General features: G+C 35.2%; 1 protein-coding gene across 2 annotated transcripts in view; it reads left to right on the forward strand.

Moving 5' to 3' along the window:
- The first annotated feature begins 974 nt into the window (after positions 1 to 974).
- The window catches only part of Psmd14 (proteasome 26S subunit, non-ATPase 14), a 106,264-nt gene continuing 83,225 nt past the window's right edge, over positions 975 to 24,013 (forward strand). Inside the window, exons 1-4 of one of the 2 annotated variants that reach the window (XM_015479237.2) lie at positions 1,088 to 1,252; positions 8,100 to 8,228; positions 11,472 to 11,523; positions 13,440 to 13,541. In XM_015479237.2, coding sequence (XP_015334723.1) covers positions 13,512 to 13,541 — 30 coding nt within the window. In that variant the 5' untranslated portion in view covers positions 1,088 to 1,252; positions 8,100 to 8,228; positions 11,472 to 11,523; positions 13,440 to 13,511. Of the gene's footprint in view, positions 1,253 to 8,099; positions 8,229 to 11,471; positions 11,524 to 13,439; positions 13,542 to 24,013 lie in introns of both variants that reach the window. The other variant, XM_015479236.2, reaches the window with a different exon arrangement.

Here is a 24,013-nt window from a genome sequence, read left to right on the forward strand (position 1 = left end):
CCTCCAAATATACAGAAGTAACCAGTAGGCACAGGTTTGGGGTGAAATCATAAAGAAATGGATCCAAATAAAATTATTATTATTAATGAGTAGAGTGTCTTAGAGGAGAAATTCTGTGTAATTGTGTGATTTAAAACACAGCTTTTGCGGGGCACGCCTGCAATCCCAGAGGCTCAGGAGGCTGAGACAGGAGTTCAAAGCCAGCCTCAGCAAGAGCGTGGCGCTAAGCAACTCAGTGAGACCCTGTCTCTAAATAAAAGTACAAAATAGACTGGGGGGAAAAATAGGACTGGCTCAGTGGTCTAGCGCCCCTGAGTTTAATCCCTAGTACCAAAACCAACCAAACAACAACAATAAAAAAACAAAAACAACAGAAACCCCAATAGCTTTTTATCTAGACGCTGTCATTCCTCCTAGCCTTCTATCCATTTGATTAATCACCATTCTTGATTTAGGAGTGCCTTAAACATGCTTGTTTGTTATCTGGAACATATTTGTGAAAAATAGTGGTAACTGCTAAACATGGCGTCCTAAACAGAGACTATATCCAGACCTGGAGTATCGGGAGAATAAGACAGGAGGATACCAAGTTCGAGGCCAGCTTGAGCAATTTAGTAAGACCAGCTGGGGTGGGGGTGGGGGAGTGGGTAAACTGTACTACTAGAAAGAGGATGATCGGTTCCCTCAGATCCCATCACCCCTTTCCCCTTCCCTGGTCACCAAGTGTAGTCCAAGTGAAGCTCTCCGTTTTTGAAAGCGGTGAACCGAGATGGAAGGCGTTCTGGACTCCAAATACTAACAGCTCCATTTCCAAGCTAGGCTGTATGCGCCAGTTCCCAGATCCCGGCCACAGCACCGGAACGCGGAGGTGGACGAGAGAGAGAGAGAGAGAAAGGATATCCGTGGTGGTGCCCGAGCAGCCAAATTCGGTCTAGCACACCCCTCCGCTCCGCCCCGCCCCCCACAAAGAGACGCAGCCCGAGCCGCCTGCACGGCGCGCTCCTCGCGGGACACCCGACCGACTCCCGCCATCTCCAATTGGCCGTCGGGGGAACGGAAGCCGAAGTAGAGTAGTGAACCCGGAAGTGCTTCACGGCAGGGGCCCGGGCGACTCTTTTGAATGGAATCGGGCTGATTCATCGCCGGTTCGCGGAGCCAGAGCCGGGCGGAGGCTGAACTGTTGCTGCCGTCGCGTCACCGCAAAGGCTAGACAAGGGTCCAGACCGCGACCTCCCACACCGTCCGCCTTCAGGTGAGGCTGAGAAGTCAGGCCCGGCACGTCCGGGGAGGCAGCCGCTCTAGGCCGCCGTCAACCCCGTGCTTTCCTGAGTCACGTTGCCCAGCCAAGTTGCCACCAGAGGCCAGGGCCCTGAGGGAGGATCTCAGGCTCCCTCGTACTCTTTGCCAGCCTCTCCGGGTCTCTGGCAGGGTCTGGTCTGGATTTAGTCTCCTTCCTTCAACCGTTTCTGCTTTGCCGAATTCAGCATAGCTTTCAACCTCTTCTCCCTGTGCAGATAAAACCCTGTTTATGACCTCTTTGTGCTGTGTCGATAGTTGCTCTTGCTTTGAAAAACTTAAAAGCTGTCAGGGTAGCAAGGGAGAGAGGATAAAACTTTGCTTTATCACTTGTCCCTTTTGTAGACTTTGACCTTTTCCCTTTGCATGTTAGGTTTTAAATTCCCTACAAAACCCAGAGACCCTCGGAGATGTAATGTCTTCAAAATAAAAGTTATTCTTATTGTGCCTGTAACCTATTTTTTAATGTCGCCCTTATTGCATAGTGGTTGGTGAATTGATTACATTTACTGCTTTCGGTAATCAGTTGTGTGTTACTTCTTGGAACTTAATTTTCTTGGAAACTCAGCTCGGTGTCTGTCAGAAGAATATGTAGAATTTTCATAAGTCTACATACAAATCCAATGACTGATTGAAAAATTCTAGAAATCAAAATAATCAAACATTAATGCTTGAAAAATTAGCTCAGAAAATTATGGTTTTAGTGTGAAAATGATTTTTGCTTTTACTGTTTACAAAAGTATGTTCTTAATGATGCTGACTTAACGCGAATAAAGCCAACACTGATAATGTTGAAATAAAAAACTGATCACAGTTTCAGGGGAGATAATTAACATTGTGGTGGCCCTTGAAGTAAGGCAACCAAGTAGTTCATTAAAAGTTTACATGTTTTAAACAAATCCCTTGGGTTATTGTGCATTTATAGAGATTAAGATATATAGTGACCTAGAATTAACTACAGTTGTGTTTAGTGAGGTGATATTTATTGGAAGTCTAACTATTGTCTTGAATTTATCCCAGAACAAAATTAAATCTTGCCAAGAGAAGAAAGTTTTCAGTCTTCAGTCTTCTTTTCCCTCCAAGGTGTTGTAAATACTACATTGCCATTCTAATTGAAAAACTGGATTTTTTTTTTTTTTATGAACCTCTGACATGGATTCATCCCATTTTTATTGCTTAATATCTGTGTTCGGAACCACTTGTCTGAAAATCAGTAACAAGAAGCAATTGTGCTTTTTTGGTTTTTAATTTTATAAGAATGTTCTTTTCATAAGTCCTTGTTCACCTGTGAAAGCCTTACCTGGGTACTCAATGTGAATTCTTGCTCATGAACTTCTCATATACCTTTGTTGCACTTATTTGACATTTAAAAATTTTTTTTTTTTTTTTTTTTTTTGCAACCATGAATTGAACCCAGGGGCACTTAACTTCTGAGTCACATCCCTAGCCCTTTTTTTGTATTTTATTTAGAGATAGGATCTTACTGAGTTTCTTAGGGCCTCCCTAAGTTGCTGAGGGTGGCTTCTCCTGCCTCTGCCTCCCAAGCCACTGGTATTACAGGCCTGTGCCACCTGGTTGGGCTCATTTGACATTTTATATTCTGCTTTGTGTTATATTGGTGTCCTCATTTGTAAAACAAGTGAATTGGATTGAATAATCTCTTCCAGTTTTAAGATAATAAAAATAACAGCAACATTTATTGGGTGTGTAGAAATGTTCCAGGCAGTATATTAGATGACTTTGGATTTAGTCTGACAATGAACTTGCAAGGTGTTTTATAGATGAGATCTAAAATCTAGAGAAAGGAAACTTGATCCCACAAATATAGTGAGTAGGTGGTGAAGCCTGCATTCCACTATAGGTTGAGTGGTTCCAGAGCCTTTATTACTCTACACTGCTCTCTTTACTTTAAATATTTTTATAATGTAAGCGATTATCAATGATAAATTCTTTCAACACAAGCCACTAAATTTCTTGGGTGCACAAGCTAGTACTCAATAAATGTTTTACTTGAATGCTGTAATTAGACACTTAGATATTTTATTTCTATCCTGATTCTTCTAAACTGGGGAATAATCTTGCTTTCCAAATCCTATTTATATAATTAAGTTTAATGTTAACTCTTTCTAATTTTTCTATTCAAAAATGTCAAGAGTGAGAAAAAGTTCGTAATTACTTTTTACAAATCAGAACAGAGGAATTAGAAATACAGTGAGATCATAAATATGGGGTAGTTTGAAAAGGATTTAACATTAGTCAGGAGAAGTAATAGTATTTAACTGCAGAATGGATTGGGGAGTGAAAAATGAACAATGAATTAGGAAACAGTGATAAGCCTGAATAGGTAAGGATATCATGATTTTGTATTATACACTTTTGAGATACTAGTATCCCTGGTAAAAAAATTTGAAAAGTTAAAAAATCCAAATTAATGTAATTTTGAAGGATCTGCTTTTTAGAGTTATCCATGATTCCATTAATTATCTATAAATATTTAAATAATTTATTTTAAATCTAGTGTGTACATGATTGAACACTATTAAGTTCTATTAGGTATTAACTTGAGAGATTAAGAAAAAGTGAGGAGTCATCAACATTTGACAGTAGTAGTACTTATTTTTGCCAATTAGGAGTCTAAACATAACTGTATATATGATGTTATATTAAGTATAAATACTTTTTCCTATAGTCTTAATATTTTAAATAAAGTTCATCCTATTATGAGTGATCTTTTGGTGGTGCTAGGGATCAAACCCTAAGCCTCTTGTACCCCAGGCACTCTATTACTGATCTGTGTCCTCAGCTTTTGATAGGTGTAAAAATCTATACTTTTATATTGTTTTTATGTATAAAAATTAAAAATGTTCTGTTTTAGGTTGTGGTGTAACACTTTGTGAATGTCTTTGCTAAATTCTGCAAAATGCAAGTTGTTGTTTCCAATATGATTAATTTAGTACTATGAAACATGCATTGTGTTTTGAAACCCATTAATGGTAAACTTTGTGAGGAAGGTGGGTCTGCACTGGTACCTAAGTTTATTGCATACTGGTGGTGCTAATGATAGCAAGCTAATATTCACTGTGTACTTTTTTTTTTGTCAGAGATTTTGTTAAAAATTTTTCTAAGTCCATTGTCTTCTTTAATCTTCTAAACAACTCTATGAGATACTGTATTTATTTCCCTTTTGTAGATGAGAGAACTGAGGCTGAGAAAGATGAACAGAGCTAATAAGTATTATAGCCAGTATTTGAATTCTGGCATTCTTAATTGCAGAGTCATAGCTCCAGGGAAAATAGTCATTACCATTTCCCATTTGGGTCCATTGGAGCTTTTTTAGTTTTTTCATCTTTAGGTCATTTTACAAAAATGCAGAAAGGAAGATAAGGGGATGGTGAAAAACAATTATATTAGAAATGTTAATAAAATTACAGCAAATACAAATGTTTATTCTGATTTTTTGTTTTTTTTTTTTGGTACCTAGGATTGAACTCAGGGGTACTTGACCACTGAGCCACATCCCAAGCCCTTTTTTGTACTTTATTTAGAGACAGGGATTCATTGAGTTGCTTAGTGTCTTGCCATTGCTGAGGTTGGCTTTGAACTCAGGATCCTCCTGTCTCAGCCTCCTGAGCCACTGGGATTTCAGGTGTGTGCTACCACGCCTGGCTATTTTCCTGATTTTGAAGGTATATGTATATCCGAAGGCAACATTCTTTGAATGTAATTAACTGCTCATCAGTCATTATGTATAAAACCTGGAACATAGCTGTCTGGTAAAGATCAGTTCTGTGTTCAAATACATCTCTAGTGTTTAGAGTAACTGCTCAGTGCTAGTGTGATTGCCTTGCATGTGTATGCCTTTGGTTTAATCCCCAACACTACCAAAAAACCCCCACAAAAGTTCATATACATCTCTGGTAGCCCTTAGCTTATTAATTCTGGTGTTTTTTCTTACACTTGCTTTACTTTGTGTGTGTGCTAGGGTGTGGGGTATGAAATATACATCACATAAAATTTACCATGTTAATTATTTTTTGTACAGTTTGGTGGCGGTAAGTGTGTTTGCATTGTTGAATTGCCACCATCCATAACCACCATCATCACTACTATCCACCTCTAGAGCTTTTTTATTTTTCCAGTTATAATACATTGACAACTCATAAGGTTGTTCAGTAGAGAATAGCCATCATCTTTGCTCTGTAATTGCAACATTTTTATTTTTAGATTTATAAACACCAGATAGAATTAGTCCAGTGACTTTTTTTTTCTACATTATTTCTTATTTATTCACCTTTGTGTACACTTCAGCGTTTGTCCATGCATAAACTGGCAGCACGACAAAAGATCACAGAGTACATTACCTATCTTTTTAGCAAAACTGGGGCTTACTGCAAAATAGTATGTTGTGAACTCCTTGTTGGATGACTGACTAGATAAGACTGTTATTTTTTTCTTTTATGGTCTTAGAAATCTATTTTTGAGAGGAAATTCACATAAGATTAACTATTTTAAAGTGAGTAGTTTAGTATCATTTAGTTCATTCACCATGTTGTACAATTACAACCTCAATTTAGTTTCAGAACACTTCTATCATTCCTGATAACATTCTGTGTCCATTAAGTAGTTTCTCCATTTTCCTCTTTTCTCCTAAAACCACCATTCTGCGTTTTGTCTCTGTGGATTTATTGAATATTTTATGTAAGTGGGATCACATGATAAGTGACCTTTTATGCCTGTCTTTTTACACACAGCAGAATGTTGAACTTCCACCAAGTTGTAACATGTATTGATTGGTACTTCATTCCTTTCTATAGTGGAATAATATTCCATGTATTCTATTGTATGTATGTAGTAGAATTTGCTTTCCATTGGTCCTTTGGTGCACATTTGGATTATAAGCATCTTTTTTCCCTTCTGTGTTGGGAACCTAACCAAAGATCTTGAGCATGCCAATAAGTACTATACTTCTGTTTACATCCCCAGCCCTGTTTCCACCTTTTGGCTATTTAGAATAGTATTGCTATAAACACGTATGTACCTGTACTTGTTTTAAGGACCTATTTTCAGTTCTTTGGGGTATATATTCCTAGGAGTGGAATTCGTCTGTCATATGGTAATTCTGTGTTTTAACTTTTGAAAGAACTCTCAAATTGTTCCAGCACTTTTTTGGTTCTTAAGTTTGAGAAAATTTATCTAGGATATTGCCTTCTTAAGATGCATGCCGTTTGAGCTTTACATCCTTGATTCTCGATTGAGAGTGATTTGGATACTTTTTTTTTTTTAATGGTATTTGGGATTGAACCCATGGCACTTTACTGCTGAACTATATCCCTGGACCTTTCTATTTTTAATTTTGAGACAGATTTTTGCTAACTTGTCCAGGCTGGCCTTAAATTTACAGTCCTCCTGCCTCAGCCTCCATGTCTCTGGAATTATAGGCTATGCCTTCATGTTTGATTTTTTGGAGATATTTTTGATTGTCATGACTGTGTGGTCACTACTGTCATATAGTGTGTAGAGAGCCAATGATGCTACCAACCATCCCGTAATTGTGCAAGACAGTTCTCAACAACAAAGAAGTACTGGAATGTCAGTACTTCTGGTTTTTTTTCTTACACTTGCTTTACTTTGTGTGTGTGCTAGGGTGTGGGGTATGAAATATACATCACATAAAATTTATCATGTTAATTATTTTTTGTATAATTTGGTGGCATTAAGTGTGTTTGCATTGTTGAATTGCCACCATCCATAACCACCATCATCACTACCATCCATTTTATTTTATTTTATTTTTTTAAATATTTACTTTTTAGGTGTAGATGGACACAACACAATGCCTTTATTTTTATGTGGTGCTGAGGATCGAACCCAGGTCCTGCCCATGCTAGGTGAACGCTCTACCGCTGAGCCACAATCCCAGCCCCACCATCCATTTTATTGTCATTAGCGGAAACTTGAGTCTTTTAACCTGTTTCTTTGCCTTCAGTTTGTGTTTCTTTAATAATTATGAACCTTTTTCTCTGTTAATTCTCTTCCCATTGCCATTATGGGTGGAAAATGAAAAATTTTAAATTCTCAGCTGTGTTCAGTGAAACCTAAAAGATTACAAAATGGTGTCTTTAGTCTTTCATCTTTTTCAGGATGAATCAATGGTTTGGGCAAGCAGAACTGAAGGATGATTCAGTGCTATAATTTGTTTCACTGTTGCCTTATTTTATATAGTTCTTACTATTTCATTTTCTCTTTATTTTAAACTTTTTGGGCATGGTCATGAATAATTAAATAGTGAATGAATTCCAAGAGTGCTGAATAGCAAATTTTCAAAGTATAAGAAAAATGATATCACTAAGTTCCCATAATACATCATAGATTTGTAGTGTTTAATTAACATGTTAATTGCATGATCGAATTAATTTTGTTCTGTTTAAAAATATAAATTTTGTTCTTTGAAAGACTGCCAGAAAGACTAAAAGCCATAAAATGTCAGTTCCTAAAGTTAATACACAAAAATGAAATATACAAACAATTTGGATTCAGGGTTAATCACTGTGTTCTGTAGCTGCTTGGGATAATGAATCATTCCGTGCTCTCAGGAAGTGATGATTAAACAATTTTAGGGCTGGGGATATAAGTTAATGTTGAATGCTTGCTGAGCATGCATGAGGCCCTGGGTTCTGTGCCTAGCACAAGGGGAATAAATTATTTTCATTTCATTTTTAGGAATTTTGCTTCTTTAAAAGAATTTGGTATAAAAATATCCTCCTTAATTCTCAAAATAATTGTATCTTCTTTTCTTTTTTTAGGAGAGAAAGAAAATAAATACTTGGGAAAAATTATACCTGCCAGAATTAGCAAGAGTTTGAATTAAGAAGAAATTTGTCAAACCTAAGAAATTATAGCTTAACACCTTAAGAGTTATAGTTACTGAACAGGTGAGGTTTAAGAATGTATTTTTCTTTTAAGTATTGCAGGATATGATAAATACTATGAAAATGTGTTATTTTTACCTGACATTAAATTATGAATATGTGATAGATAATCAGATTTTAAAAAGTAGTATTATTTGAAATATTGATCAATATGTTTCATTTCCAGATGTTCATATTTTTATTAAATATGGTCATCCTCCCTTAAATGTTTTAATATGCTGATATTTTTTTTTTTTTATTGTTTGTTGAGACATCTAATTTTTCTCAAAACACAAATTTGACCTGCCAGATTTTCTTTCCCTCTGCTCCCCACATGGCTCATTTCTATTCATAGCATCTGGAGTCTGTGTAAAGTCTTCAGAAACAACATAGGAGGAATAAACAAACTGAACACATCTGGGAATCAACTTTGGCCTATATTGAATATATTTATTCTAAGTTCATTGTATTTTTCTTTCCAGTGGTTCTTTAATTTTATAAACTTGAAATAATCCAAAAGAATTTCCTTCTTGTTTGGTAATATATTCTAGAGAAAATGTTTTTCATATTTTAGAATATGCAGAATTTTTTTTTTCTTGTCTGCAGGCTTTCAAAAGTGCTACACATTGCTTAGTATGGTGGCACATTCCTGTAATCTCAGTTACTCTGGAGCCTGAGGCAGGAGGATCCCAAGTTCAAGCCCAGCTTGGGCAACTTAGTGAGACCCTGTCTCAAAGTAAAATTTTATAAAAAGGGCTGGAGCTGTTGCTGAGTGTTTGCCTACACCTGTGACGTTGCCCTGGGTTTAATCCGTAGTACTATACAAACACAAAAGTGCTATGAATTGAATACTATATTTGAATTGAGGAATTTTAATGAGAATTTAATGGAGATTTTATTGGTAAATGTTATTGGGGGGACAAATTAAAGTTATAAAGAGGAAATTTTGTCTCGACTATCAAATTTTCTTGACTTTTCAGTTTTGAAAATGAATTTATCTGTTCTGAATCTCACAAACATGCTCAATGGAATAAGCCAGACGCAAAAGTATATATGAGTCTGGTTATGTGAAATTAAAAACCAGAGAACTAGGGGCGGGGGTTTTGGCTCAGTGGTAGAGCACTTGCCTCGAATGTGTGAGGCCCTGGGTTCTATCCTCAGCACCACATATAAATAAACAAATAAAAGTATTGTGTCCACCTACAACTTTAAAAAATATTAAAAAAACAAAACTTAAACAAACAAAAAAATGAGAACTAATCTGTGTTGAACTAATCTGCTGAAGTTGGAATCCTACCTTTGCAGAGTGATAGAGACTGGAAGGGGGCTTGAGAAACATTTCTGAAGTTTGGTAATGTTCTGTTTCTTTATCTAGATAATAGTTACGTGAGTGTATATATTTTGTGAAGAGTCCAGGGTTGTACCATTTGTGAACCTTTCTATGTGTGGAATTTATGAACAAAGTTTGCAATATTATCATTGTTAAATTAGCAAAATTAAATTGTTACTATTCAACAAACATGATTAGGTGGAAATATAAAGATCATAAGAACATTATTGAGTTTTAGTTTATATGGTAGTTCCAACTAATAGAACATGGAAAAATGACTAATCCCTTAGCACTTAATTTGAAGTGTAATTTATGGTAAGACCACTTTATAAAGCAAACACTTAGGAAGAAAAGGAATTTTAAGGCATTATAGCAGAAAAATTCTTTATTTTCTTTTTCTAAGAACTTATTGTACTGCTACTGATTTTTGTCTTTAAAAAAATAATTTTTTTTTTTTTTTTGCAGGCCTGAAAATTAAATCTAGGTCTCCTTTTTTTTGTATACCAGGGTTTGTTTTTTTGTTTTTTTTTTTTTTTTTAATTTAGAGAAAGGGTCTTGCTAAGTTGCTTGGGACTTTGCTAAGTTGCTGAGGCTGGCTTTGAACTCACAATCCTCCTGTCTCAGCCTACTAGCTGCTCAGATTAGAGGTGTACACCACTGTGCCCAGCTCCAAGGCCTTTTAAAAAATAATTTGAAAAAAGAAGATGTATAAATGATGGAAATTAGTTACTGTAATAAAATGTTACTTAGGCCAAGTTTATGCAGATACACCATAGCTATTAAATAACTATGAAAAATCAGTAGTAAATCTTTTTTTTAATATCTGTTTTTTAGTTTTAGGTGGACACAATATCTTTATTTTATTTTATTTTTTATGTGGTGCTGAGGATCGAACCCAGTGCCTCACGCATGCCAGGTGAGCGCACTACCACTTGAGCTACATCCCGAGCCCCAGCAGTAAATCTTGATTCAGCAGTGTAGCTATCAGTAAAATTATTTTCTTCCAAAGGTGTTTTTCTTATAGAGTTTTCATAAAGACTCTACAACCAAAAAAATAATTAAATAAAAAAAATAATAATAATGACTTCTATTTGTGTATTTGACATTGGATAACACTTGCAGTTTCTTTATTTCTTCTGTTAATTTCTCAAGTATAGACTTGAGAAAGCTTGTCTTCTATATTTTAAACATTGGAAATAAGTCAAATTGATATTTCAAAATTAATCTTCTTTGAATCAATTAACTTTGAATTCAGCAGCTGGATTTCCTTAGTGTAAAAGATGTACATCACTACAACATTTGAAATAACAGAAAATATCTATTTAGGTTCTAGAACACTATCTTAATGCACTTAATGTTTACTCTTTAGTATTTCTTTTAGTATAATGAGTTCATTTTAAAAAGCCTTTGATGCTAATTCAGAGATCCATAATCTGCTCACAATGTCTTTCACATGTAGTTTTGATGATAACTGACAAGCTGTAAGTTAATTAGCACAGAACTTACTAATGAGGATGTTAAAATTTAATTTAAAAGTGAGGATTTTTATTTGTACACCCTGGACAAATTGAAGGAAATTCAATCATACATATGATAAGCATTTCAGGCACTTTTTCCTCCTTCAGGTACTTTATTAGATAACAATAAGAAAATATAATTAACTTAATGATAGCAAAGTTTTGAAAGTATGCTAAGATTGCTTGTCTTTAAAACTGGGGATAACCCAAAACCAAAGCAGTGAAATAAGGTCTGTTAATTAGCATGGAAGACAGCTTCTTGAATTAATATGTGGTGTTAATTAACAGGAAGTCTGATGTTGTGTTGTAATTACCACCAATATTTTTGACATACTGAGTGACTGAAGGTGAATTATATAGATAGCAATTGAGCAAACACTTTTGTGCTTAGAAACGTTTTCCTTTGTTTCTGTTTTCTAGAAATATGGACAGACTTCTTAGACTTGGAGGAGGTATGCCTGGACTGGGCCAGGTTAGTATACAGAATGAGTATTTCTTTGTGTGTAAACTATAAGCTTTTCTGTAGTTATTCAAAGGGAAAGAAACTACCTCAAAGAAAATCACTCAAGAGGTAACTTACTTAATGGTAAGATCACCTTATTAGTGGCTGCTGTATTGCAACACTATAACAAGTGGGAAACTTTTTTACTCATTTAGTGTAATTTTCTCCTGGGAATAAGAATTTTCTCTGTTTTGTTTAAAATTTTGGGATATGTGAAATTATAAATTTGCCTTTTAGTAAAGAAAGAACTCAAAACATCTTATTTCCAAATTTACATTGTAAACTTTAGATGTGACACATGAAAAAGTGAACATGGTATACTACCAGTACTAGACAATTGACCCATAGACTGACTTTTTGTATGTAGAGTCTTAACACTGAAAAATTCCTGCTGTTCATTATTATACCTAGATGAATTGATGAGTAATATCTCTTTTTTCCTTTAAATTTCATATATATATATGTATGTGTATGTGTGTGTGTGTGTATACATATATATATGATTTCTTTTACATTTTCATTAAATAAGTTTTTATATGATCATCTATTTTGTTCCATACTATTAGGAAAATGGCCTGTAGATAGATTTCTATCTCAGGATATTCTGTCCTTAGTTAAAGAAGACTTTCCTAGTTTAAGTTCTGATTATCTTTCTGCTCTTCCATTTCCCTAATGTTAATTGACAGAAAAAATGATATGTATTGTTCCTTTTCTGAGACTTTTAAGTAATTATTGTTTTATGACCAAATGTTAGAAATGTTTATAACATAACTTTATAGTCCTTTTAGTTACCAACTTTCTCTCCTTTCTGTATCACTAATTGATGCCTTTGTCTTCCTTCATTCCAAGTGAGGTATATTTACTGTAAGAAACAATTTTATTTGAGACTTAATGAAATTTTCTGTTTTAGAATCACTTGTACAGAATCTTTGATTAGGTCTGTTCATCTTTCATCTTTCATCTTTAGAAAGACGAAATCTTTTTGTGAGTCTATATTCTGTGCTTGAATAGACTTTAGTTATATTGTTTACTTTTGTTAGTTTAAATATTCCCTCTCTCTATTTCTCTTTTTTTTTTTTTTTTTTTGCTGTCAGCCAATGTCTTCATGAGTCTTCATTTTTGTAATCCATTCTTTGGCACATAAAAATGTCAGACATGAGCTGAAGTGGCATGTAGATACTGCAAATTTACCTTCAAATTATAGATAAAGATAATGCTTTTAGTAAAGTTCTTAACAGAAGATGCAGCATATTTAAATAACCAAATAACTTTCCTTAAGTATTAAATGCAATAAATTATAAATCTATGCTGGAAAATCCTGGACATGAAGTAATGGCTACAGATTAAGTGATATTGTATCTGGATGACCATTGCAAATCTTTGTTATTAAATGGAAAACGAAATGGTTGTTCCATAATTTTTTATTAGTTTCTGATTATTTTAATTAGCCCTTATAATCCTTAGTTTGTATTCTTATTGAAACTTACAAATATGTTGCTTAAGAACTTGTCATTTCATGTATGTATTTCATCTCCCCAATTAGATGACAAGCTCTCAAAAGAATAATTTGTGGAGTTCTTATATTTGTGGTATCTCCTTTATCAAAAATAGATAATCAATTTTTTCCCTAAAATTTGATTTTACTCTTGTAGGACTAACTTGACAAATACTTAGTTTTACTTCTGTAACATGAAATGTTAAGTGTATTGTTTTTGAATAAACAGAAACGAAATATTAAGTGTATTGTTAATAAGTCAAAGATCTTTATTTTATTTTGGTGATGGTGATTGATCACAGGCTTCATAATGCTCTATCATAGACCCCCTAGCTCTTAAGAACTCAAAGATCTTTGAATTACTAATAGCTTTTTTTTTTTTTTCCATTAGGTAAAGTGTAACAAACAATTGTAGGAGAAAAGGAGACACAGGTTGCTCTAACTCTTCAAAAATCAGTGGGCAATGTTATTGTCTTGCCATTTAAAGGAAAAGGTAAAACTGTCACACATAGGGACAAGTTGCCTGTCAGAGTCTCCCACACCTGTAATCCTGGCAAATTGGGAGGCTGAGGCAGGAGGATTGCAAGTTCAAGACCATCCTCAGCAACTTGGAGAGGCCTTAAGCAACTTAATGAGACCCTGTCTCAAAATAAAAAATAAAAAGGGTCAGGGATATAGTTCAGTGTTTAAGTGCCCCTGGGTTCAGTCTCCAGTACCAAAAGATAATAGCAACAACAGCAAAAACATTAGAAACAAGTGAAGAGCTGGGGGTGTATGTAGCTCAGTGGTATGGCACTTGCTTAGCATGCACAAGGCCCTAAGTTTAATCTCCAGTACCAGGAAAATAAAAATGGGATCAAGTTAGTTGCTAAATTTGCAGGTATTTCCCTTTCCCATTGTTGTCCTCTTTTTTTATATTTGGAGACAGTGTCTTATACTGTGTTGCCCATGCCTCCTTAGTGGTTTTGATACTCCCCCGCTCTTCTCTATTCTTTTGATAATCAGCTTACAGAACTCAAAGAAGGTGCTGTGCTTATGATTACAGTTTCAGCCAAATAAAAAAGATCCAGAACACGGAAGATGTGGGGGGAAATGCAGAGCTTCTCTGCCTTTTCCTTTTATAAGGGTCTGTTGTGCTCTCTGAACATCGATGTGTTCACCAGTCAGTTATGCAACCATCATACCTGACTCTTTAGGTGGCCCCTTTAAAACATGGGACAAGATAGGAGAATAGGTAAGGGCCTCATATGATTTCTTTGAGAGTTCCTTTTGGTTATTAAACTATAAGAGAGTTGAATAGCCTTTTGTACCATTTCAAGAATTATTTCCTTGATGAAAGTACAAGATGCATGTATATTATGTGAGTAAATGGAATCATTATCTGTATGAATAACCTAAGTTTGAGGAGTGAAATGTCCAAGGCTGTTTTTCTTTTAATAATAGTTGCTACAGTCACTACTTGATAAGCTTAAAAACATTTGTTTCATGTCATTTGGGAATTCTGCAGTAGAGTATAGTTCTCCAGGTAATCAGGAGATAACATTAGGCTTTTGCAAATTAAAGATTTCGTCCTCCACAAAATTGCCCTTACCTCAGATACCAGCAGCATTTGAGATGTCTTCATGCCATCCACAGTTTTGACTAACAGGCTATAAATTTGTAGGTGAACCCTCCCCCACTCTTTTGATGATCAAGAACAGCTTACAGAACTAAAAGAAAGTGCTGTGCTTATGATTACAGTTTCAGCCAAATACAAAAGATCCAAAACACAGAAGGTCTGGGGGGAAATGCAGAGCTTCTCTGCCTTTTCTTTCTGTTATCAGGGTCTGTTGCCCTCTCTAAACATGGATGTGTTCACTAGTCAGAAAGCACCACCTGCTTTTGTGGAGCCTTAGTATCCAAAGTTTTTTTGGTTTTGTACCAAGGATTGAACTGGGGGGGGGAGGAGGATGGGTGGCATCTGACCACTGAAGGGCATTCTCAGCCCTATTTTGTATTTTATTTAGAGACTGGGTCTCACTCAGTTGCTTAGCCCCTGGTTTTGATAAGGTTGGCTTTGAACTTGCAAACCTCCTGCCTCAGCCTCCCAAGCCACTGGGATTACAGTGTGCACCACCATGCCCAGCTTAGTATTCAAAGTTTTTATTGGGACCTAATTACATGGGCATGGCTGATTAAATAATTGACTGTGATAGAGGTCAGTATCCAGATTTTTTTCTCTCCTAAGAAATTGGGCCTGTTTCAGGCCTTTAAATCACTAACCACCTCCATCCTGAGACACCTAAGGGCCCAGAGTGAATCATTCATTAGCATAACAAACATACCATTATTAAGGAAATTCCAAAGGTTTTTGAGGTCTTGGGCCCAGAACCCAGAGTAAGGATTGGATAATTTATACCACAAAAACTTTTGCTTTTAGTCTTGACTCCATTATTTGTGTGGAAGTCATTCAGTATCTTTTTGAAATTTTCTTATGCAAGCGCTCTGCCACTAAGCCACAACCCCAATCCTCTTTCTTTCTTTTTTTTTTTCAAAGTACCAGAGATTGAACCCAGAGGCACTTTACCACTGAGCTACATCCTCAGCCCTTTGTAATTTTTATTTAGAGACAGGGTCTCACTAAGTTGCTTAGGGCCTCGCTAATTTCCTGAGGCTGGCTTTGAACTTGGAACTTGGGTTCCTCCTGCCTCAGCCTCCCAAGTTACCGAGATTATAGGCTTGTATCACCATGTCTAGTTTGTTTGAATTTTTCTTATGTCCTTATTTGGTGCTTGCTTGCTCATTGATTGATTGATTGGCTTTGGGATTGGGGATTGAGCCTCCTGCATGGTGGAAAAACACTACCACCAAGCACAGCTAGTTTAATACCTTTAATATAACGCAGTGATATGGTAAGAAGACATTTGGGATCTTCTCTTTGTGCTAATTTGTCACGTTTATTTTAAATGGAGGAATTAATAAAATACAGAAATATCAGCATTATAATCATAGTTGATACTGAAATTTCATTGTACTTGAGGTTACTTGGCCTTGATTGTTTTATTTGGGCACTATTATTGGGCCAGAAGATAAAATGGAACTTAGATAATCAAAGTCTCTATTCATTCTGGTCTCTTGGTTTTCTTTGAAAAGGAGGTGGCCTGTCTCTTTTCCAGTGTTAATCCTTTCATATCCTCTAGTCCTATCCTCATAAAACCTTGCTTATCTCCACTGATCCTTGCCTAAAATAATAAAACTCCAGGGAATCCTGCTTGTCAGAAGAGTGCTGTCATTGATAGAGAGAAACACAAATTTATAACCACATTTGTGTCTTTCCACAGGGTCAGAATTTATTGACTAATGATAAATTCATAGGCTATACCACTTTGATCAGTGGCAGTTCACTGAATACTTGTGGGTCACCTGATAGTCATAAGCCTGACAATCACAGGTTCTTTTATTCTAGTCTTAATCTATAATATCTATAACAAGTCCCACACCATACTTTACACAACTACATATATAGGTTACAGAAAGGCTAAGAAAGTGTTCAGAAGGCTGAACTAAGCCAACAGCAAGAGAGCAGGTATGGATTCAGAGTCACTGTAGGTGGTCTGATAAGATTATGAACCAGCCAGCTGAAGAACTTATTCAGGACTTCAGGGCATAGACCTGTCAAAGAAAAGGAAATTGTTATAGTCCAAGGTTTAGATCTTGGACAGTTTTACAGTGTTAGCTTAGAGTGGGACCTTGATGATTGTTACATGCAAGAGTAACCACACTTTGCAAATGATCAAGGACAGAAATTTAGAGGTTTCTTGCTATAGCGATTTTCCTGGACAGGACTTGTGATGAGTGACCAGGTGATGGGGTCAATATGCTGCTATGTCTAGTCTTGGTATGCCTCTCCTTTTATGGGTCCCAAGGGGTTGCATCATTTGATGGATCTGGTTTTTCCTATATGAGTTTGATATGCCCATGTATCCATGTGCTTCTGATTAATTTGATAAGTGGGTGATCATTCTTACTAGCATGGTGATTTATCAGTTCATACCTTGCAGTTGTTTCTGGCAGATGGTGGTGATTTTCTTATATAAACAAGGTGTGGAATCATTCCACCTCAGTCCTTAAACTCAAAATGGAGTGACTTAAAGCAAACTAGTGCTTTGCAAAATGTAGTAACAAAAGTTTAGGCACAGTCTGAAAACTGTTGTTTTATATATATCATGGAGTAACTCAGCACAGCCTGCTTTCCACACTTTCATTAAATTTTTTTTTCCTATTTATTTCTAGGTATCTTGCAATAACTTAAACTCACATGCACTACTTCCTTACCTCCATTCACTCTCATGAAACTCCTCTTTTTTTTTCTTTCTAGTTAATGGTGTTTTTTTTTTTTAATTGTTGGTACTATTGTTAAATGCTGACCCCACAACTTCTGCAATAGGTGGCACATAGTTTCATAGCTGTCCAAGTAGACACTGGAAATTTATCATGAAGTTGTACATCTGTTGCTGACATTAGGACCACTCCAGGTTCCCTAGTAAGTGTGGCCAAAAGAAATTGGGACACTTCATAATCACAGAGTACAAATCCTGGAGCTAGGAAATACTCACATCTCAACCAAGCAACAGTAAATCTCACTGCATACACAACTGTTCCACTTGAGCCCTAAAGTTCTCCAAATCAAATACTCAAGGAGACAAAAGCTCCAAATCTAAAACAAGGATCCAAGGAGGAATAGAGAGGGACCTCAGGTTGAACCACTTAGCTTCTATGAACATAGCATAAAGAGAAGTTCTAAAAATATAAATACCCACAAAATGACACATATAGAAAAGAGGTAAGAAATTCATCCCAATTGATTCTCAAGTCCAAGACCTCCCAAATCATGAAGAAACAGGCAAATGTCTCCCCCAAATTCACAATTCCGTAATAAAGATCCTACTGATAATGATGTGGACAAAATCCCAGAGAAGGATTATAAAAATCTGATTAAGGTTTGATGAACTAAAAAAAGATATAAGGAAGGAATTAAGAGAGAAAAATACAGGAGATGATGAAAGACTCCTTTAATAAAGACATAGAAACAATGAAAAGACACCAAGCAGAACTCCTAGAAATCAAAGAAATAATTAAATTAAAAATTCATCACTAACAGATTGGACTACATAGTGCATAGAAAACAGAACTTCAGTCCTGGAAGATAGTGTGTATAATCTTGAGTACACAGAATCCAATAAAGGGGAAAATTATAGAACGTGCAGAATACACAAAAACTCTGGAAGAACATTAAAAGGCCAAACTTGAGTCAGTGAGTTTAAGAGAGAGCCTACAGAATGGGAGCACATTTTTACCACATGTACATCAGAGCACTAATCTCTAGGATATATAAAGAACTCAAAAAATGTAACACCAAAAAACCAAATAACCCAATCAATAAATGGGCCAATGAACTGAACAGACGCTTCTCGGAAGATGATACATAATCAATCAACAAATATATGAAAAAAATGTTTCTCTAGCAATTAGAGAAATGCAAATCAAAACTACTCTAAGATTTCATCTCACTATAGTCAGAATGGCAGCTATTAAGAATACAAACAATAAGTGTTGGCGAGGACGTGGGGTAAAAGGCACACCCATACATTGCTGGTGGAACTGCAAGTTGGTACAACCAATCTAGAAAGCAGTATGAAGATTCCTTAGAAAACTGGGAATGGAATCGCCATTGACCCTGCTATTCTACTCCTCGGTTTATACCCAAAGGACTTAAAAACAGCATACTACAGTGAAGCAGCCACATCAATGTTTACAGCAGCTCAATTAACAATAGCTAAATTGTGGCACCAACCTAGATGCCCTTCAGTAGATGAATGGATAAAGAAACTATGGCATATATATATATATATATATATATGTGTGTGTGTGTGTGTGTGTGTGTGTGTATATATATATATATATGTATATATATACATACATATATATATATATGTATATATATATATACACACACACACATACACACACACACAATGGAATATTACTCAGCATTAAAAGAGAATAAAACTGACATTTGCAGGTAAATGGATGACGTTGGCTAATATCATGCTAAGTAAAATAAGCCAATCCCAAAAAACCTAAAGGTCAGATGTTTTCTCTGATAATGTGGATGCTGATGCATAATGGAGGTGGGAAGGGGAGCATGGGAGGAATGGAGGAACTTTAGATGGGGCAAAGGGGAGGGAGGGAGCATAGGGGTAAGAAAGATGGTGGAATGAGATGGACATTATTACCTTAATTACATGTATGAAGACATGAGTGGTGTGACTCTGCTTTGTGTACAACCAGAGACATGAAAAATTTTATTCTTTATGTGTACTATGAGTTGAAATGCATTTGGCTGTCATGTATAACAAATTAGAATAAATAAATAAATTTAAAATTTAGAATAAAAAAATTCTTCCAAGCCACCAGAAATTCTGACAGTGACCAGGCCTGTTCTTAACACCTTCAGGGCCTAGAGTAAGAGTACAAATATGGTGACATAAACTCTATGTTTAAATACTTAAAGTCAAACATCTGTTAAAAGTGAGTTTATGACCATTCTTTTATCATGAAAATATTTCTTTCTCATGCTTAAAGTGGTTTTATGTGAGATGTGAAAAATTATATTTCTGTGTTGAAAGTCATCAAAATATAAAAACAACCCCAATCTCTAATTTCATGTGTATAGAAAATTAGGAGTGAAAATTTCCATAGATAAGGCATGTATAACTTATATTTATGTTGAGTCTCTATAAGTTCTTTTCCCTTCATTCCCATATTCATTAGGCTGTTATACTTAAGATTTCCACATCCTTTTGAATGTTATTGATAGCAATGCCAAATTGTACAACCTTTCTTGAGTCATTAAAATTTCAATTTGGAGAAAGTGCTCTGCAGAATCAGAAGCAACAACATGCAGATTTTGAAGTGAACTACAAATGAATCAAAATGATGTCAGTATATGAGAAAAACACAATCATAGAAAAATGCATGAAATATTTAATCCCATCACATGCATACATTTGCATCACTCATGATTTTTCTCTTTGAAATTAATATCCACCTCATACTGTTAGTCTTTCTTTCATTGCCCATTGGAACATTTCAGTGTTAGAACATTAAAAGGAAAACAAACAAACCTGAGAATCATTGAGATAGAAGAGAAAATGGATATATAGACTAAAGCTAAAAAGAACATTTTTAATGAGATAGTTACAGAAAACTTCCCATATCAGAAATGAGTCTCCTCCTCTTTTACTGTGTTGAAATTATTCAGATTGCCATGTCTGTTGGCCTACTTTTAGTTCTTAATTAGACATTAGTATTTCATACTATCTTAAAACATTTTCTTCCATTTGTTTTTATCATCCTTCTTTTTCCCAATTCTTTATTATGATGGGCTATACCTCCGGAACAACTCTAAAAGTTTTATTTTTTTGTGATACCACATTTTTAAATTTAGTACTTGAATAATGGTAGGATAAAATAATTAAATCTGTCCACAGTCTTTTTTTTTTGTACCAGGGATTGAACTCAGAGGCACTCAAGTGCTGAGCCACATCCCCAGCCCTATTTTGTATTTTATTTAGAGAAAGGGACTCAGTTGCTTAGTACCTCGCTTTTGCTGAGGCTGGCTTTGAACTCGCAGTCCTCCTGCCTCAGCCCCTGGAGCTGCTGGGATTACGGGTGTGCCACAGTGCCCAGCTTGTCTACAGTCTTAATCTTCAGTATAATTTATCTGTAGTATGAAGCAGAAAGAGATGTTTTGTTAGTATTATTAAACTATGCAAAATAACTTTAAACTTTAAATGTATTTTTTAAATTTATTTTTTAAAGTGCTTAGAAATTTGAAATTACTAAAAAGTGTGAGATGATTGCATTAGAAACATATTGCTGTAGTGTGGCTTTTCATTGTCTTAACCACCCCATCCTAAATTGTGGCAGCTAAATTAGTTCTAAAAAGAGAAAAAACGGAGCCCAAGAGGTGAGACTGGTCTTAACATAGTCTCTAGCTTCTGAAAGTTTCTGTTTTAAGTTTCTGGGTCTGTTTTAGTGTTGGAAATTCGTCAAGGTAAGTTTAAAAGTAAATATTAATAATATTTGTCACCTTGTCTTCAGTTTTAATTTGCTAGGACAGTAGTTCGAGTTTCTGTGCAGTGGGTGTTAGGCTGTAGGGAATACCAAGATGAACAAGAACTTTAGTACTTTACCTAGGATCTTTACATTCAAGTAGATGCACAAGCAGTTGTTTTAAGTGCCTGGCACACATTAACTACTTTCAGTGTAAAGTAGTGATCATTGTGAAGAAAATGACGTAACCTGTAAGGTTTAAGGCAGAGTCAGAAATCATGATTTTTATGTGAAAAACCCTAGGGATTTTTTTTTGTTGTTGTTCTTCAATTTTTAAGATACACAGTGTAGGCCAAATTGAACACATGTGCAGCAAGCCTATATATGTATTGCCTGTAAGTTGTCAGGGTGGGTTTTTTGGCATTACTGAAGATTGAACCCAAGGCTTCATGCATGCTAGGCAAGTGCTTTATCACTGAGCTATATCCCCAGCCCTTTTATTTGTTTGTTTTCTTGTGGTGCTAGGGATTGAACCCAGGGCTTTATGCATGTGAGACAAGCACTCTACCAACTGAGCTATATCCCCAGCGCTTTTTAAATTTTATTTTATTTATTTATTTTTTTAATATTTATTTTTTAGTTGTACTTGGACACAATACCTTTTTTTAAAAAATTTATTTGCTTTTATATGGTGCTGAGGATTGAACCCAGGGCCTCGCCTGCGCTAGGTGACAAGTGCTCTACTACTGAGCCATAACCCCAGCCCTTTTATTTTGAACAAGGTCTTCCTAAATTGCCAGGCTGGCTTCCAATTTGTGATCCTCCTGCCTTAGCCTCCTGAGGAGCTAGTATTATAGGTGTATGCCAACACACCTGACTTCAGTTATGTTTTAAATGGCCAAAATATAGAACTTTATAGTCCAGATGTAAATATTATATCTCAAGATACAAAAATATGGGAGAAATACTGTGGGAGAATGATGAGAAATGGCTTTCTGAATGTGATGAGATAAAACATTTTAAGGAATTATTTTAATGGCTACATTTAAAAAATAATACCATGAATCAAATATGACATTTTCTTTGGTATAACCCCTATATCTCATAGTAAATGGGTTTTATGTATATTAACTACTATCCATTATTGTAGTTTCTTATTGTTAGATCTTGGGGTAGAAATGTTTCAGTTATTTGTCTTAGTTTTAGTCCATTGTTTTGAAGAAAGTAGTAATTTAACATGAGAAAAATTACTGGAGTAAATGAAAAAATAATACCGTTTTCATGGATTAGTATTCTTACTGCCACCTATCAGTTCTTTTCAATTAATAATAAATTTAATGTAGTTCCAATAAAAATATCAACCAGAATTTCATGGAATTGAACTACTTTAAAAATTCATATAGGAGGACTGGGTTGTGGCTCAGTGGTAGAGTGCTTGCCTAGCATGTGTGAGGCACTGGGTTCGATTCCCTAGCACCACATAAAAACAAACAAACAAAATAAAGGTATTAAAAAAAAAATCATAGGCAAAAAAAAAAAAAAGTCCCCCAAACAGCAAAGAAATTCCAAAAAGAAAAAAGAAATTTGCTTTGATTTCAAAGTAAATTTTAATGTTGTGTGATTCGAGTAGTGTTATATTGTTAGAGACAGGTAGATCTATATGATTAAATAGAAAGTCCAGAAATAAACCCATGCATATGTGGAATTTGATTTATCATATAGGTGGCATTAAAACTTAACTAATAAAGAACTAGGGGTATAGCTCATTAGTAGAACACTTGCCTTGAATGTACAAGGCCCTAAGTGGGATCCCCTAACTCTGCAACCAAGTCAAATCAATCAATCAGTAAATGAAGCTTAGTGGTGAAGGAAATGGCCTATTAATTAAATGTTGCTGAAGTAAGTGGCTTTCAATATGGGGAAGGCTAGAATCAGATCTCATATTTTATGCTGTCCACAAAAATGTATACCAAATGGGGTAAACATGTCCCTTTGAAATCAAACTTTACAAATGTGGAAGATATATATATACCCATTAGGATGGCTACTACCAACAAAACAAAATAAATGTTGATAAGGATTAGAGAAATTGAAAACCTTGTGCATTGATAGTGTGTCGGTGTAAAAGAAGTATTGCAGAAAAAAGTATAATGTTTCCTCAGAAGATTAAACATAGAATTACTGTGTGATCCAACGTTTCTAGTTCTGGATGTAGGTCCAGAAGATTTGAGAGCAGAGACTCCAGCATTTGTACACTATGTTTCCTCAGCAACATTATTCCGTAATAGCCAAAAGGTGTATGCCACCCAAATGCTCATCCATGGATGAATAAATAAATAAAATGTGGCATATATGTATAATGAAATAGTATTCAGCTTTGATAGAATGAAATTTGGACACAAGCTACAACATGAGTAAATCTAGAAGACATTATGCTAAGTGAAATGAGCTAAACATAGAAGGACAAGTATCCCATGTTTCCGTGAAAGTACCTAGAGCAGGCAGATTAAAAGAGATATAAAGTAGTATGGTAGTTGCAAGGGTCTGGAGGGAGGAGAGAATGGGGATTTTAATAGGTACAGAGTTTAGAAGTTCTTGAAATGGATTAGTGGTGAGAATTGCACAATAATGTGAACATACCTAATGCCATTGAACTGTCACTTTAAAATAGGTTGAAATGGTAAATTTATGTTGCGTTTTTTACCACAAGAAAGAATAAAAATTCAGTTACCATATCTTTAAAATGAATTTAATAATACTTTCCTTATATGGTCTTCAGGATTAATTAAACTGATGTCAATATGTCAAGCACACACTATAGATACTCTTCCCTACTCCAATTTTGTTTGAAGAAAATGTGTCTTTATA

Source organism: Marmota marmota, unplaced genomic scaffold (assembly GCF_001458135.2).
Source record: "Marmota marmota marmota unplaced genomic scaffold, marMar, whole genome shotgun sequence".
NCBI lineage: Eukaryota > Metazoa > Chordata > Mammalia > Rodentia > Sciuridae > Marmota > Marmota marmota.